Below are 18,021 nucleotides of genomic sequence, written 5' to 3'. Positions count from 1 at the left end.
TTTCTGCAGCACTGGTGACACGATGGAACTTGTACTCGTAAATAACGTGATATGTTACATTACATATTTTCAGTTTTATAAATAGAGAGAGGCAAAGAAAATAATATTAAAACGGGAAAATGAAATGAATCATGGTTTTCGAATTTGGGATACTTAACCAAAGAGGAGATATTGCAGGTCAAAGTGGCCAGTACGACACGTCAATTTTAATTTAAGGGCCTAATAGTAAAATGAGCCACCGGTCTCAGAACAAAGAGGCATTTTAATCAGTTTATTTTAAACAGCTATTCACGTGTAGCAAAACTTATACAAAATCTAAAACTAAAACTGTTATGGTAGCTGAATTTTGAGGTTGAATTGAGATATATGTTTAGAAAATAATTAAAACCAGAACATGAAATATTATGGAATTGTTACAGATATCATTGGAAGAAAGTCAATATATTTTTGTATTAATTTAATGAAATATCCCTCTTCTAATATGTATGGGATAGTATTTCTCCGATCCCAATATCAAAGATTAATGAAAAAAATTCATTGGATCGCAACATCGGAGTCATTGTTGGCATCGACAATGGTTTGAATACACTCCTATACGCGGGGGAGGTATTGTATTTATACGATATTGGACCCGTGACAAAGCCTGGTCAACCTTTTGAACTTCACATCTGTCCTGAAGGACAAAGTAGTAAATGAAATTTACAACAGTCACCGGGCGAATCACAATAGTTCAGATACTTCTTTTTTTACATTATAAACTATCATGTCATGAACCGACAGCCTTAACGTTTAGACATTTTATTAATAGAAAAAATAAGTTTAAATGCGTTATTTCTATTAATTATAAATATTATACTCTATTCCTCAAACTAAACTTTCTAATGTATTTTTTTTAATTAACGATTGCAATAAATATTACAGTTCTAAACTGCTAGAAACGCTCGCGAACTGTTTCCAGGACGTCAATTTAGGTGACGCGGCTCCATTAAAATTAGAGCCACGTGATCGGCACGAGGCTTTGTCAAAAATGCTGCTTCACTTCATCGTTCACAAATTATCTATTAGGGCCCGCTGCTCTCGTTCATGACATATCATTAGAAGTGGCAAAGTAAAGAATAACTTATCGAATAAGACAGACACCTTACAATTGTTAATTATGAGTCCTTTTTCTAATTGAGTTATCTTTAGTTAAAAAGTTTTTTGATGTTTAACTTATTCAAATGTTTGATAGATGCCACTGCGAGAATTTCGTATTCTACCTCAGCGTCCGATGGTGGAATTGACCAGATTCAATCGTTTATAATACAGAGATGGGTGCTAACTTCAAAAGGTCCGCAGTACATTAATACTGAGATCCTGTACAGGACAGTTCCATCCAAAGTCTTCCTCAGCAAATCACAATAGCTGGACGCAGCTCAGACAAAATAATAAATTTTCTTTCCACCAGCTGTGATTTTCTTCCCTTTAGAGTAGATACTCTTGGGCCCTGGAGTTCTAGTGCACAACATTTAAAATGGTTTCTCCCTCAACGAAAATGTATGTATATACAATTAGGAAGTGCTGCAAACATTTGACTGCTACAGGGTGCAATAATTAATAAAAGATGACGTTGAAAATTTATTTTTTAACGAAAAAAACACTACACACACAATATTTAACAGTACAAGGCTTTCAATATGAAATTCCGTCACCCGCCGAATTGAACGCTCATCGACAGATTTAGGGTGGGGTCTGGCCAAGCTCCGAATCTATATTCACCTCGAGCCATGCCGCGACGATGATTACAGGACTTTATGGTAATACAATTTTGGCTCTTTCACTTTCGTTGATTTTTTGTGACACTTTCTTGCTTTAACGTGATTGGCAGCGCTGCGTGGACGAAATATTGTTGTACTGATGTAGATCATTTTGTTATACTTAATAGAAGAGATGTTCGACTTTTTACTTGTAAAGGTTTTTTTTAACTGTAAGATACTTAGAGTTGTATAGTATAAATGAAAATAGGAAAGAAAAAAACGAATCAAAACTAGTAATCACGATAACAAATAGTTGCCCCTGGATTCTAAATCCGCTAGAAAAGCAGGTTAACATAGCGAAAAATTGCGAATTCTGTTTGGTCTATCTGTTTGTCAGAAGAAATAGCATAACATCGTCATTGGAGCACGTTAAAAGGATTTACGTAAAAGCGAATGTTGAGATTTTACGACGGGCCAAAGAAGCGCTGAATCTCATATAATAAATCGTTGAGGCACAAAAAATTGTGACTATTTTGATTTGGGCGCTGGCAGAGGCGGGTTTTATGCCAAGTATTATTTCTTCCGCCTTTGAATATTCAGCTCGAAGGCTTTTCATTGTTTTTATATGAAATACTGTATTGATAAAAAATCGGCAAAGTTTCAAACCTTTTCATAAGAATAAAGTATTTCATAAGGGATATAAATACAAATCCCTGCCAAAGTTTGATATTTTACTATCGCTGTAATTTTCTACTAAGTCCCCCTGGTCCCTTCATACGTGCCAAATTATAAAGAAAGGGCGACAAAACCAGAAATCGGTTAAGTTTATGTCTGATCTCAAACACTATGAGGTTCTCCATTCATTTGTGTATGAGGAAGCTGAAATTTAATATTGAAAAACCATAAAAGCTATATACAATATTCTCTAAATTGTTATTTGAAAATAACAAATTTAATAATAAAGTATATTTTGCGTAGCTCATAGCTAAATATTATTGTTGACAGCTCGACGGTTCTATTTAAAGTTTTCTTGTTTGCAAACGGAACCCAAAAAAACTTTTTAAATTTCCGCCGAAGTTTCTCCTTAAAATGTGTACCTTCACATTATTTCACACGCCCTAAAAGAATTTGCGAATAAAATCTGTCTCTAAATAAATTATACGTTAATGTGACACTTCTGTTCTTACTGAATGTTGAAGGTAAAAATAATTTTTGCTTTAGTTTTATAATTTTGATTTATTTAACTTTGATTATTGATTTATTTTTGTAAAGTTAGGCTCATATAGACTTTTCTGATTTTTGTGGAGAGTTAAAGAACTTATTTTCACACATGAACTGTAATATATAACAACGGACTGCCTGATAATAATAAATAACATTTCTTAAAACGTGAATGTTACAATAGAAAAATGGTTACGCTTATTTTTTGTATGTATGTATTAAATTAAAAGCCATGACATTGAGGTCAAATAATAAACATGTAATTTTTATCCGAAAATTAACAAATTTGTTTAGGTTTATGTCATTTTTTGTGAATAAGACGATGTAACCTTAAGTGAAACTGCCTCACATATCCAATTATCTGTTTCTGTATTCTAAATGGAATTCTCGAGCATTTTCAATCTCTCCAGATGATCAAGAGCGTCGTGAATAAATTCAAAACATCATTATTTATCGAAGATATTATGTCGCGAAATAGATGAGTGTCATCAAATATTCTCCAAGGGACAAAGGGCGGATACACAGTCTACACAACAAGCGATAGTTAATTTTATTACATCTATTGACCGCATTGCCTGCCTGTACTGTTTAGCACTACTTTATTTAGGGAATCTTTGATCTTTTAGAAACATAGCTGTGTGCATTCTGAAAGTAGTCAAGTTTGTATTAAATTATCTGGTCTAAAATCTCAAAATCTGTAGATTTACCTACTGTTGAAAGGTTTAACTGTGGGGTGTCTCGAAGAAAATAACCGTAATGGGGCGCGTAGGGAGAAAAGAAATATCTGTGATATTACTTGGATATCACTATCAATCGAGGTACCGTGCTTTCAATTTTGTGGGGCAAAGTGCCCATTATTGTGGATTTAATAGTCGATGCAATTATTTTTATTTGCTACGAGCCGTTAGGGGGAAGTATTAATAGGTAGACGAATATGCTATCGATATGAGATATAAAATTTTAGCGGCTTAGATTATTATTTGATATATATATATATACATATCAAAGGAAATGTTGAGTTGAGTGCCTAAATCACAAATGTTTTTCAAAAAGGAGCCAAATAATTTGTAAATGCATTGATTTACACTTCCACTGTGCCCTCGTCACGTAAACGCCAAACGGCAGATCTCGAGAGGGAGAGAACTGATTTTGGGCTTCCGAGCAATTTCAATTTATTTGCTACGTTTTTACAACGCAGAGGTTAAGTTTGGGTAGTAAAGATGACGATAAAAAGTAGAGACTAAAAGTAATGTTGTACCTCTGCAATTGTAAATGGAAGAGGTATTTAGAGCCCTATCTTGATAATTAACACTAAAACTATCGCTGACCCAGCGTTTGTCCGAAGGTATTTCGAGCAAATCGATATGACTTATTATAAGTGTCATCGATCATGTCTTTTTTGTCAAACAAAATTAGTTGTCAGTGACATTAGATGCGTGTATGCCTAAAATAAAAAGACTTCTCCTGTTTCAATTGAAACATAATAAATTATGCATAGTTTATCAAATAAAAAATAAGTTTTGTTGTTTGGAAATAAATTACGGTAGAGGAAGTTGATGTACTAATATTAATGAGTAGGAGCCTTTTTCTGGTCCAGGTGTCATCTTTGCAAAGTGAAATAAATATGAGTTCCACTGAATACTATCATTATTCATCAAAATAAATAATGATTTCAGCACCCGTTTTTAATTATGCAAAATCTGTTCCATTAATTTTGCCACCGCTCCTCGTGAAAATAAACATTATCGTTACGTAATTTACAAAATGAGACATTATTTAATACAATTAATATATTGACTATATTTAAACTTATAATACGTACCTACTCGTTTTTATGACTACCGTAACGTACCTTAATAAAGTTATTCTTATAATCGGGTGGCATTGTGATACGTAGTAAAATTATTAAAAATATATATAAATTAAAGCAAAATGTGAGCTGAGTATTTTTCTATCTTGTTATTTTATATAATTTACGTTAGACAGATGACACAATCTTTTTCAATTCACTGAGATCTCGTCTCCTTTGTTCCACCTTCAAAATTGGACAGGTTTTCGCGGAAATTTCATTTTTTACTGTCACCGTTGGGAGATGTTAAATAATGAACTAAGAACTTGTACACACGAATTAAAGATATTTCATATTTATACGTAAAAATATTTTAAGTTTATACATATAGAATGTTAGTATTGAGCACTGTGAATACATTAAACTTGAGAAGATTCTGTTGCGCTTACGCAATTCTAATAATATGTTACTACACTATATCCTGATGAAAAGACTACTTTTGGTTCGATGATATGACCAAAGTAATGACAGATGCATTTCTATCAGATAACTTGTGTGCGAGAGGGCTGCTGTGTCGTCGCCGACAAAAGGCAAAATTATGAGAAACGGTAACGATTCACTTTTAGTACTTAGTGAAATTGGATCCTTTACAGCCATCGGTAGGTGTAATGAAATTTATAAGACTTATCGAAAGATTTATCGAACTGACAATTTTATGGAAGCCTTTCAGCTTGATGAACGATTTGTATTTTTATCTGGCTTCCAGATTTAACAACAAGTCATGCCCAATTTTGAACTTCTTCTATTTACTAAAAATTATGAATATAATTTGTAGCTTCAGTCTTTATGTCGTATACATAAAAATCGTAATCGTATCTGGCCTGACTTCTGTGATATTATATTTAGCATTGCAGATAAGATGAATAGCTTTGTCGTCTGATCCGCTTCATTCTAAGCCCCCATTTATCCGTACAGTCGATTATCAATTCAACCCGTTCACTGCTAGTTGGATGTCAATATTCATTTACGCGGCCACGGCGGCGGCGTGCGTGATTTGCCAATCGCTGCCCCGTCGCCCGTAGCTGTTCGGCGGCGTGATTCGAATATCAAAATGTAGTGTTGAATGCTGCCGTGGGGTGTGCTAGATGGCTTGGTAAACCGAATGCACTTTATAATTCTCTGACACGTTCACGGTTAAAATCGTCTAGGGCCGTCAGACTTGTCTAACGAAATGTAAAGAATTTAATCGATTACATTACATTAAAGATGTCCCTTCATCTGCGTTAAGCATATGTATTCATTTTTTGTTTCAGGTTTTTCACACTACATGGGGGACATGGATATGCAGGATTACAAGTTGTGTGGCGTTACAGACAGGTAATATTAGTAAACTGTAATAATTCACAAAGATATAAATTTACATTATAAACTTTATATTGCAGTAACCTCACTAAGATTAAACGAAATAATATTTTATAATATGCGTGTCTCTCGCGATATTTTGGTGAAAATACTTAATTTAATTATTATGTTAACCTTGGATACTTCAATATTGTTCACATTGAACATTTCAAATACGATTTGTCGTACGAAAATAATATAGTGAATAAAAGAGCAGATCTTATAATTCGCAGAAAACAAAAAGCGTACTTGCAAAAATAACGATAAAGAAAAAAGTAATAAAAACCTCTTGAATAATGCTAAAAGCACTCGCGTTGTGATATTAAAGATGTGATGTCGAGACTTGACGAGTCTTGAAGATAGTGTATGAACACTCGCTGCTTTATAGTGGTTTTATGAGTTGTTAGGAAAAGAAAAATAATATGCCGCGGAACATCAAAGGAATGCACTGAAATGGGATTAAAGTTTACAAAGACTTGTGGACTACACTTCATTTTATTACGTATGCTTCTGTTTTGAAAGGAAGATCGTAACACACACGGCAGTTTACTTTCCCTATACATATATTAAAAATATATTTACTAATAATTAAAAATAAATATAGTTTTAATTGATTTCTTGGAAAATAAAAAATTATTGCAAATACATTTCTTACTTACTTATGAAAACCTAACATATACTTTGAACACAAGCAAAACCCATACAACTATATAGGTAAAACAGAAAAGTATCATCCATCTTGTTTCATTTTTCCCCTCGTACCGATAGCCGTATACGTCAAAGTGCAATATCATCAAATCACTGTAAGAGAAGTTTCATGATTTGGTTGGTGGGGTAAAATATTACTCGGGAGAGTTTAGCTTGTACCGGCCCAAGTTATTAGGAATGTTTACCAGTGTTCACCAACTGACATGCTTTTAAAGTTATTGCAGATTACGTACCCATTGTAATTGTCATTACAATTAACCTCTGCCTAGTCTTGATTATTCCATTATTTCTTAAAAGATATAAGTTTGGGAGTCATTTGATCAAGAAATCTTTTTTATTTAGAAATTATTTATGTCTCTTAAAAAGTAAATGTAAATGATGTCGAGATAAATTACCTAATAAAAAAATGACTATCCACTTAACAGCTTATCTTTTGGTGTGAAACATTGTCTTAATCTTTGATATAGGTACCTTGTGCCGAGTCATTCAAGACGTATTTCATGGTACGTCGACTCACGAGATGATATTGTCGGATATATGATCTCTGAGAGTAACAGATGTATTATGGATTATGTACTGCACTCGAAGTATATCCTCATTCAATTAAACGTACTCGCGTGATGTTTCTAAATATTTTAATAACATAAAAAATACCTTTTATATATTTGCTACCTAGAAAAAACAGTACGCACTGATTTGTTCCAATGAAATTACGTACCAGGTACCCATCATTGTTTTAAGGGACAATAAACTCTCAGATCATTTAAAATTTACAGATATTTCAAAAAATCTTATGAACATATAACTTATACTATTAATTCTATTTCTAATTTTAAAACTATTACGGACGTCATTGGCTCGGGCTAATCTAACACAACGCCACACAAACCCTGCACTATAAGCAGCCATGCGTTTACGCACGCCCGACTGTCTCAGCCAATGATGCATGAGACCCACCACACACGGGTTTCACGACTGGCCGAAGACCCGCTGAGGCGATGGAACTGGGCTGTTTGTGCTATTCTTAGATGTGATCGGTGGCCTTAATTTTGTGGCTTAAATTATAAGCCTACAGCGATAATAATATAATCTCATGTTCTTACTTATAAATTTACATGAATCCCAGTGAGTGTGTGTGCTCTATTTCACCATGGCTACTACGCTGATAGAGGACAAAACTTTGTTTTTATTTTTTATCATTAATAATTACTTAAGTATGGTAAGTGAAACATGGTGAAATGATTGCAACTCGTTGCAAATATTTTGTAAAACTGGCGAGCATTAATTTGACGATTAAAAAGACTGACGGAGAGTATTGTCAGTCCATTCTACGCCTTTGATTTGAGAACTGGCTGTAAATAAAATTAGAAGCATGTATTTCTTTATTGAATTTTTTAAGTGTACATTTTGTTGCCTAAATGAATAAATGATTTTGAAGTTCAATATGAAAATTAATATCGTGTAGAAATACGTAGTATGTATAATACTGACTACTGCTCTAAATACTACGTATTTCTACAAACGGCTACGCCGTAGACTGGTAGCGTCCCGTAGCAGTTCTATATTGTAATGAGCAAACATCACTAACATTAAGCCATCATCACTGAGTTTTCAGATTTAAAAAAAAATCAAAAAGTTTAATTTTCAGGTTCAGAAAAAATTAACAGCTCGGCAGATTCAGATTTAATGTTGTAAAAATTATCGCTCCATCTATTGTCCTAGACTACAAGTCGTTACCACAACGCAAAGCAGTAGATTTAACGGCATCTACTGCTTATAAGCCTAGTAATGTAGTTTACACTAGTTTTAATCCTTAGATAATCATACAACGTACAAAATGTTAGAATAAAAAGATGAGTTTCTGACGTTTTAATCAACCGAAACGAAAACTAATATTTTAAATACGTTTAAATTTATAATTGGAACCATAAGTAAATCATTATTGGAATATACTAGTAATTTTAATACGATTAAAAATAAGTGCAATCTTTCCTCTGGATCGATAACCAATCTTAGCCGGACGGCTTAGTGTTACCTCTTGTGATTAGCCGGTTAACTGCTATCGTCGGATGCCAATAAAATTTGTAGTCTACAATCAACACTTCACTTTCTTTTATGTTTTATCTTTGTTTTGAACCCAAAGGAATGAAACTTAACTATTACAATAAAAAATAAATAAATCAGTGGCACTACAACCTCTTTAGGTCTTGGCCTCAGATTTTTGAATCTCTATCATGATCAATTTTTTAATCTAATAGGCAAGTAGGTGATCAGCCTGCAGTGAGTGACACACGTCGTCGACTTTTTGGGTCTAAGACATGTCGGTTTCCTCACGATGTTTTTCTTCACCGTTCGAGCATATGTTAAATGCGCACATAGAAAGAAAGTCCATTGGTGCACAGCCGTGGATTGAACCTACAACCTCAGGTGGGAGAGTTGCTCGCTGGAACCACAAGGCCAATACTGCTCTTTAACTAATTTAATGCATTTTTAAATATTTTTTTATACACACGGGCTGGCTCATCTGATGTTAAGTGGTTCCGCCCCCCGTGAACACTTACATTTCCAAAGCAAGTGGGTTGCCAAACTCTTAAAAATACATACCCTCTTTTCTCGAAGGATCGTCGAGGTTGAATTGTTTTGGAAATACTTCAGTTGGAAAATTACACATATTAGCGGTGCACGAAAAATACAGAAAGTTGTGGAACGACGGACATCGAGGTGATACGGATGGTATTTTGTATTTTTCCTTGACGTCCGATGATAAAACTCATTATTATCAATATGAATAACTTCTCAGCAAACTCTCCATGGCAAGTGCGGTAAAAGACGCATAGAGACCTCAAATCTCTACGCAACGCCGAGGCATCAGGCCGCTCTGTAAGTGACTGGTTATCGACGATTTTAATCGCTCGGTGCTGGAGAGCTTCCGCTCAGAGGTGAGAACAGTACTTCATCTCTCTATAGAATTACAAGGCCGGTGTGATGAACTGTCATGCCTTTCTGAGCACACCAAGCGTAGAAGTAGCGACAAAGGGTGTTTTTAGGGTCGATTAGGTCAACCTCTGTCACTTTTCCTGTAGTAAAACAAATTTTTGTTCCGACACTTATCGGAGCCAACTCCACAGAACAATTATCCGTGCTGCGGACGATGCAATGATCCGAATATTCCAAAGAAAGTGCCAACAATGGTCTATATCTGCTATTCGCAAAATCGCAAGAAACATTTGAGTCCAAGTTGTACATATTCTAAAGCAAGATTATGAAAGGATCTTCCCACATGATTGGTCGTTTCAGAGCAAAGTCATAACGTCGCTACGCAATGTTTCCCGATTTCAGCGGTCGGAACTTTTTCGACCAGGGAATCTGTAGCCATTTGGATATCTTGATAAGTCGGTCAGTTTCGTCGTCATGTCTACAGGATGCATACATGGACGCGTAAAAACGCGGTTGGTCATCACAGTCAACGTGGAACCAGAGATAGAGAGATTAGTTATAGTTATTATATATATCATAACTGCATAATTTTTTTAGTTATAGAGCGCAGAGATGCCTCCCCGAACACACGAAGGGCAGTCTGTGCGTCCGTCGTGTTGAGGGAGTCGTTTCATGACTAGTATATAAGCTACGTATATAGCATGCATTTTTATTCATCATTATTTAACAATAAGAATCTGATGAAACATTAATAGAAAAATATACTTTTGAAATTAATAGAATAGAGCTTTTAAGTATAAGCTTTATAAAGTTGCTTCAGGGTAGAAAGCTTCGTGGAAATGCTCAGTATGAAGTATAATAATAAAATATATTTTAAAGAAAACGCTATCATTAAACAGTTATGTGAGACCGAGATTTTGAAGTTGTAGTGCTGGATATATCTGTGATAAAATAATTGATTAAATGGCTTATTATATATTTTTATATCCGTTATAAGTTGACAAATACCAATATGATATCATGATTATTGATTAGCCTACATCTGTTTCCATATTTATGCCGTCTACTGTCTCGAACTGTAAGTTATAAAATTCCGCTGAATTTCATAAAAAAATACTAATTATGTTTCCTTGTTTTTCAATATGTACACACCCGTATATATATTGTATAATATAACATGGAGTTGAAATTGATAATTTCTAATAAAAATTGTTTTGTATATATTTAGTAAATTCTTTATTAAATTTGTTAAAGAAGTTTTGTGGAGAGATTAAAGCATGCCTGATGTATAATATATATTATAATGTTTGTAAAGTACCCGATTATCCTACTCATCATAGGCGAACTTGTCGCCTTGTCCTAGGCAAGATGCTATTGTAATGATTTGGTGAAGGGGTTCGTTTAGTTTCCTTGTTTATTTAACGCCTCTATCTACATATTGTATATAAAAATTTTCAATTTCTATCTCGATTCTGAATTTTCTAAGGTATTTTCATGTCATTTACGTTTCCTGTTGATTTTTAGTGTGCGAGCCTATAAAGATCATTTCAAGCAAAGGTACTATCATTTCGACACTAATCAGCAAAGGTTTGTTATAGCTCCATACAACTTGAGAGCATAGTTTTAATTATCCCTTCCAATTTCCAAAGCTTTGTTGTGAGCGAGGTAGCTTTTCGCACGTAATATCGACCTTCTGTTTTCACTTATCTGATATTAAATCACGTTTTCCAAATGCTCGGGGCGGGTCAATTTTCAATTACATTGGATGCTATTAACACTGTTAGGTATGACACTGAATGTGGGAGTTCTGAGGCCTCGGGCTGGATGTAAAGGTTGTGCATTTGATTACGTACTTCTGTGTAGAAAACCATTATTTAGATATAATAGTTATTAAACGTGATATTATTCTCAATTGATCAAAATAAATTCTTGATTAGCACCTCTTACTGCACACACTTTATTTCACTGTTTATTTAATTGATCACAGGTAATTTAATATAAAAGTTAAAATTAGTATAATTGAGGTAATTGATATACTCATCATTTTATCTTATACCGATCCAATACCGATACCAAATTTATCAGATATTCAGCTTAAAATAAACGAATTAAATTAATAAATCACTAAATTACTACTTACTTACACTAAAGTTTACTAGTAAAATGAAGTCTGAGTTTCTAAAAATATCTGACCTCAAATGTTTTATGTAATGTTTTTAATATAAGATATTTGGTGAAATATTATAGTTCAAATAGGTTGTACGATGACGAGTTTTAGTATATCTCAACCCTATTTGAATTGAAACGTACAGTCCAATATTGCATTAAAAATTTAATTTTAGGAAATGTTAAAAACAAATGTTGAGACGCTTAGTATAAACTTAATGGTGTAATCAACTTTATGTTAAATAAAACTACATTGTAATAATAAGCGTGTATATTTCGATATTAAATTAATGGATAGTAACGTAATTAATGCACTAGAATACTTATTACTAATGCAACAATGAAGCTAAAACCATAATATCATATTATCGTGATATGAAACATGAAGTCAACTGTCGCAAAATATCAAACTCAAATATCAAACACAGCAACAATGCCTTTAAAATACATTTCTTCAATATACCATTGAGTAAAAAAATGTGTTTTAGTATAAAATATGTAGTAGTTAATACATAAAACAGGTAGGGTATATTCTGTTCTTCGTTATTAATATTGATGTGATCTTTGTAACAGTTTTAATAACTGTAATGAAAGCTGCAAATATGATGCAACAGTACACAGCGCGGGGTGCCAACTCAATTAGACTGCGGACATGTACATAGGCGTTATTTTCTCAATTTATTGTTGACTGCCTACTTATTTAATCTTTAAATAATAGTTTGAAGATATTTTAATTGAAAATGATTTTTCGAAAGAGGTTTATAATTGTTATTATAATAAAAATAATATTAACGAATCTTATTTCTCAAAGTCGCTTCCTCTGTGAATGTCGCCACACCGCAGGTTTCATTTGGTGGCGTGGCTTGCTCGCAACATGCATTAGTAAATTACACACGTCGACGTCCGCTTCTCTTTCAAACTCGGGATTTGTCGCGAGATTTGCACTGAATCGTAATTAATTTGTTTAATTAACGTCAACCAGCTTATTCAACTCTATGGCTTTGAATTTGCTACATCCTCAATGGTCCACGTAAGGTGCGAAGATCTCGAGTGTAATGATTGGTATAGTAAGCAATAATGCTTAATATAATTGGTTAGATTAATAATATATAAAAACAAAAGTGGAACTCTCTCGACTAGTGGTCTCGAAACATAACTTTTACTTCATGATTAACCAAGTAGAGAAATCAAATTTCCATCTTTACAATTGTTATTTTATTTTCTCATGCACCATAACTGTTACTCCTCTCTAATCCTGTTTACTTACGGCGGGTCACTTCAACATGTCAAAGTGGTATCGGAGCTTAATGCTTTTTATGTTTTTATTTAATTATAAAGTGCCCGAAGTGGTTTGTGTAGCTAAAGATCTAAGAGATGAAGAGCCATTGTTTGTCTAATATCCACTTTTATACTATTTAGACAATATTAACTAAGGGCATATAACAAATCATGCATATTACTTGATATTTTTGGAACACAATAATGTTCAATAAAAGTAAAGTCCGATACATTATTTTTTTAAAGAAAGGTATAATACTGTCTGTCACATACCAGACATTAATATAGTAAAACATTCGAAAATCTTTAAAAATTGTTAAGGCTTGATTTACCAGCTCTGTTAATCGAGAGCAACATAAGGGGTTCTTTCTTCTCTTTATTCCTCGGTTGCGTGATGGTAAGCTAAGTTCGAGCGAGGAATAACTCTCATTACTGACGCCACGGGGCACTACATCAGTAGTGACGAATTATTAAAACAGCTGAAAAACGGTCTTGCTACAATTTGTTCTATATAATTAAATTAAGATTTTTATAGAAACTGAGCATAATATAATACACAACCAAATTTGGGTATGACCAGTGTCAGCGTGCTGGGTGCTTCTGGGATTTTGGATGGGCAGAGACTGAGAATTTTGCAAAACTAACTTTTTCATTTGTAATAGAACGCTACAGGCTGGACTAAGTAGATTATTTATTTAATTCCTCAAAATAACATTCTGTAGTTTGTTTCCCTTAGTTTTGAAATCCCTTTCATCAACCAACATACATTTTGTCTCAACGCAAAGTTTATTCAAACACATTGACCATTAACGAAAAATTTCTACGAATAAGAAAAAAGCATCGACCAAGCGAGTTTGTTGCTAAAGTTTTTTTCATTCCAGTTTGGTTTTTAATCAGGCAACTCTGGAAACTGTCCAGTTAGGTTGCCATATAAGATTTACATCGAACATTTGATGTTTGTTTTACATGATTTTGGACTTGTTGACTAAAATTTTCAGTTTTGTTCAAAACACAAAAAGTTGTTCTTATTAACAATTTACAACTAGTAAATAAAAAAATAGGAAACATATAGGATATTGTTTAATTTACTCTACTTTAGTTAATTCATACAATTTTCTTAAGGAAAGAAACGAACAATAAAGGATGATGTACTTAGGTAAAAAACTCTCAAACTTAAACCTACCCATGCGTGTAATATAAAATTCCTTTTTAATTAGAAAATACTTAGGCTTCTATCGTGGAATCAAACGGCGTACGTGGAAATTTAGTGTACGTGCAAGTGCCGGGAATGCTTCAGAATGCTCTGTTTCATATTTTCATTTTACGAAACAATGCTTTGTGAAAATCTCTAGTGTAAAATATATTTTTAATTAACTGTTTTTCAATTGTTTGAGAAAAATATTTAGTTATTACGAGCGTTTAAGTAAAATGTTTTGTAAATGTACAAGATTCGGCAATTCAATATTATTATTATAATAATAAAGGATATTTGAAAAAGGAATTATTTCTAAAAGAATAGCCATGTTGATTCTTTATCATTGTAACGAATGAAATGGCCTGAATTCAAGTTATCTTAAAGGATGAGTGTTTGCTATATCTTACGGGAATGGATGTTTCGTGTTTCCAAGTAAAGAGCGCGGTTATTAATAATAAACTTGGTCCGGCCGATTGCGAACTCCTGTATATTGTCGAGTGGATCCGATACTCTCACAGCTTAATGGAATTAGGAAAATTTTCCTTACCTCCAATATTTTCGTTGTGGTTGGAAATGTATCGGTACAGGGAATATTAAATTTAATAAATTGCTATAACTTTGTTTTCTTGTTGTTAAGTAGTTTAAAAATAGTTTTGCAATCAAACTACCTCAAACCATTTGTATAAATGTTCAAAACAAATATAATGACAAATACCTATTATCGTTGCCAAACTGGAACTCGCATGTAAAGTTAACCTTTCGGTGGATAGTTTAATTAACGAAGAAAACATAAGCCGGAACCGGCAAATGCTTAAATGTAGGTAAGAAAACTTTAATTTGTAATACAAAGCTTGGTAGCAAAATGTGGTACTTTACGAAGCCATTTTACAGGGGTAAAATAGAATAAAAATTTTAAAACGCTTCCTATCAATTGTGCGCTGTCACAATGTAATAATAACTTTGCAATAACATAAATGGCTAGTACGGTCCGCGTGCAAGAGAAATGCACATGGGACTCGGCGTTTATATCGTCTTGTGTAATATACACTGCGGAAGCTTTAAACGTCAATAATATTTCAATTTCAATTTAACTTATTCATTTTAGAAGCTATATAATATATAGCTAATAGTTATTTCAAAATCGCCAATTAAATAATTTCATAAAATAAAATCATGGTGCCTGTTAAAGCGGTGTGGTTTTATATTTTTATTTTTTAAATCGCAACAACGCCCAAGGCCCTAAAATCATTCAACAATAATTGCATATTATTTTGGTTTTTCTCGTTGGGCGTTAAATATATTATGGATCCTATAAAGCCTAGCACGCAATGAACTTCAGTGAGGTTATATGAGTAAGTTTGAGTGAAATATGTGAAGGGCGCAGATGTGGCTCATATAATTCAAACGGTTAATCGACATTTAAAAAAAATTCAAATTTCAAATAACATGTCTCAGAATATAAACAAAACAATTGATTTACAAAATAATCAAAATGTTTATTTAACTTCTTGCGTTTAGATTTTATGAAATTTCTGACCCATATATATTTTCTAAGGATATTATTTTAGATTCGCGATTCTTAAACTCGATATTAAATGAAAAATGTCGGATTCAATCTAACAATCTGAGAAGCGGCCGCGACTCTTGCATGAAGCGTCTTCGTCGAGAAATTTCCATAAATCAATTTCAATACAAACACCTCTTGGTGAACTTTGCCCGCGGTTTTCTTTAACCTTCTCCGATAGTAACAGCGGATAAAATTAATTATTGAAATAAAAATAATAGACAATATAAGAAATATCATACATTTTATCTACATTAATTTATTTTTCTTATTTCAAGCAGGACTTTGATGCATTAAAGAGGAATTTACAATGTATTACGACTTGCATGTAATTATTTTGTACTAAGTACAATGTTTAAAAAACTTGCCTATACACTGGCAAAACTGTCAAGCTAAGTTTGTGGACTGCTTTATTGCCATATTATTGCCATTTCATATATTCAATATAATAATCGCTACAACAGAGGCGGGCACCTTTATAAGAAAAGCGGTCGCTGTGACGCTTGGAACACAGTTACAGTTATCGAATTGACTCAACCGCAACCCAGCTCTTGGTATTCTGGATTGAGTTAGCAGGTAATTCACACATCGGCATAAAGTTGAAAAGTAATGTTTATGTATATATATATAGTATAACTATGAATACAATATATTATGTATATGTATTGTATTCACAGTCCTTATCGATTGAATACTATCAGAATTCATTTGCGTTTGAAAAGCTGATAGTCGGGTGCACTTGTTATGACGTAAAAACAGTCTTGACGTATTGATACACTAATTATGAACGTCAAAAAATGGTAAAAACCTTCTTATCCGTTCTAAGTGAGTTAAAAGGCTAATTGAATAATTACAATTTTTAACATTTGATTCTATTCTCCGATTTTTTTATCCGTATAATTACGAGTTTAAGTCTGTTTCACAATATCCGGATAAATTCCAAATAAGCTATTTATTACTTATTGGTAGGATAAACAGTACTTTTGCGTTACACAACTGTCAGATAGCGCTATTTGTCATGATATGCGAAGTATCTTATTCGGAATTTTATCTTTCGAATAATTTATGTGTTGCATAGCTATTTGGTACTTTATCCATGTATTGTGAAACAGGCTCTAAATGAATCGCACTGCTCTGCTTGAAGCTCTACAACTCTTACAATATGACTGTAATGCAAAATATAATATTAAACTATGTAAATAAGCTATGGTTTGATTGGATCTTCTTTAGTTAAAGTTTTCCTACTTATTAATACTTTTATATTTATTGATTATTTATAATACCGAGTTAGTAAGCAGTTTAGTCTATTGTTTGCTTTCAGAAAATTATATTTTTTTATCATCATTAGTAATTTTTACAGAGTTTTTTTTGTATAGTGTACATAGAGGCTAACATAGGAATAACACACACTTAAATCCTATAATCCTTTGCAAGATTTCGTGAAAGGGCCAGCTAAATCGGCAAACGAATATTCGTTTGTGATTCGATTCAAGTCTTTAGCCGTGCAATGGATTCTAACACTTGTAACTAAAGTTTTTATGCCTAAATTCGTGTAAAGGTTTTTTATTTAGTTTTATTTTACGCGGTATTTTGTATTGGCCAACCTTCCGGCCGGGGAATAAATATTTACCTGTAGAGCGGTTTCAGCGGATGAGCGCAGGAGATTTGAGCTCTTCTGTTTTCTTTTGTCTATTTTGAATAATACGAGACTTTATTTAGTCGGCGATCGAATATGCATAGAGAACAGATGCGCTGGAATAGGAAAGAGTTTTCCTTATTTGGGTTGTTTCAAGGTCTTACTTTAGGTACATGTTTTGGGTCTATTTTTAGAAAACACAAATGCTGAATGTCATAAACATATAAGATCGTTATTTTTTCCCAAACACTTCACAAACTGTCACATTTATTATGAGTGTAGTCTATTTCACCTTGTTATACCTAAATTAAAAAGGAAACAAATATAAGATCTTGATCATGATGGATTGCAGATGCGATTGGATCTCATGCTAATATTTTAAGGGGGACT

At 33.1% G+C, this 18,021-nt stretch overlaps 1 protein-coding gene across 1 annotated transcript in view; it reads left to right on the top strand.

Annotated features, from left to right (window-relative positions):
* Positions 1 to 18,021, top strand: part of LOC110999276 (CUGBP Elav-like family member 1) — a 192,911-nt gene that overhangs the window by 19,577 nt on the left and 155,313 nt on the right. The window contains exon 3 of the mRNA XM_022268261.2: positions 6,060 to 6,123. Coding sequence (XP_022123953.1) covers positions 6,074 to 6,123 — 50 coding nt within the window. The 5' untranslated portion in view covers positions 6,060 to 6,073. The remainder of the gene's footprint in view (positions 1 to 6,059; positions 6,124 to 18,021) is intronic.

The sequence above is a fragment of the Pieris rapae genome, chromosome 10, assembly GCF_905147795.1.
Source record: "Pieris rapae chromosome 10, ilPieRapa1.1, whole genome shotgun sequence".
Lineage (NCBI taxonomy): Eukaryota > Metazoa > Arthropoda > Insecta > Lepidoptera > Pieridae > Pieris > Pieris rapae.
Note: the sequence above shows the minus strand (reverse complement) of the source record. Positions and strands in the feature narration are given on the sequence as shown.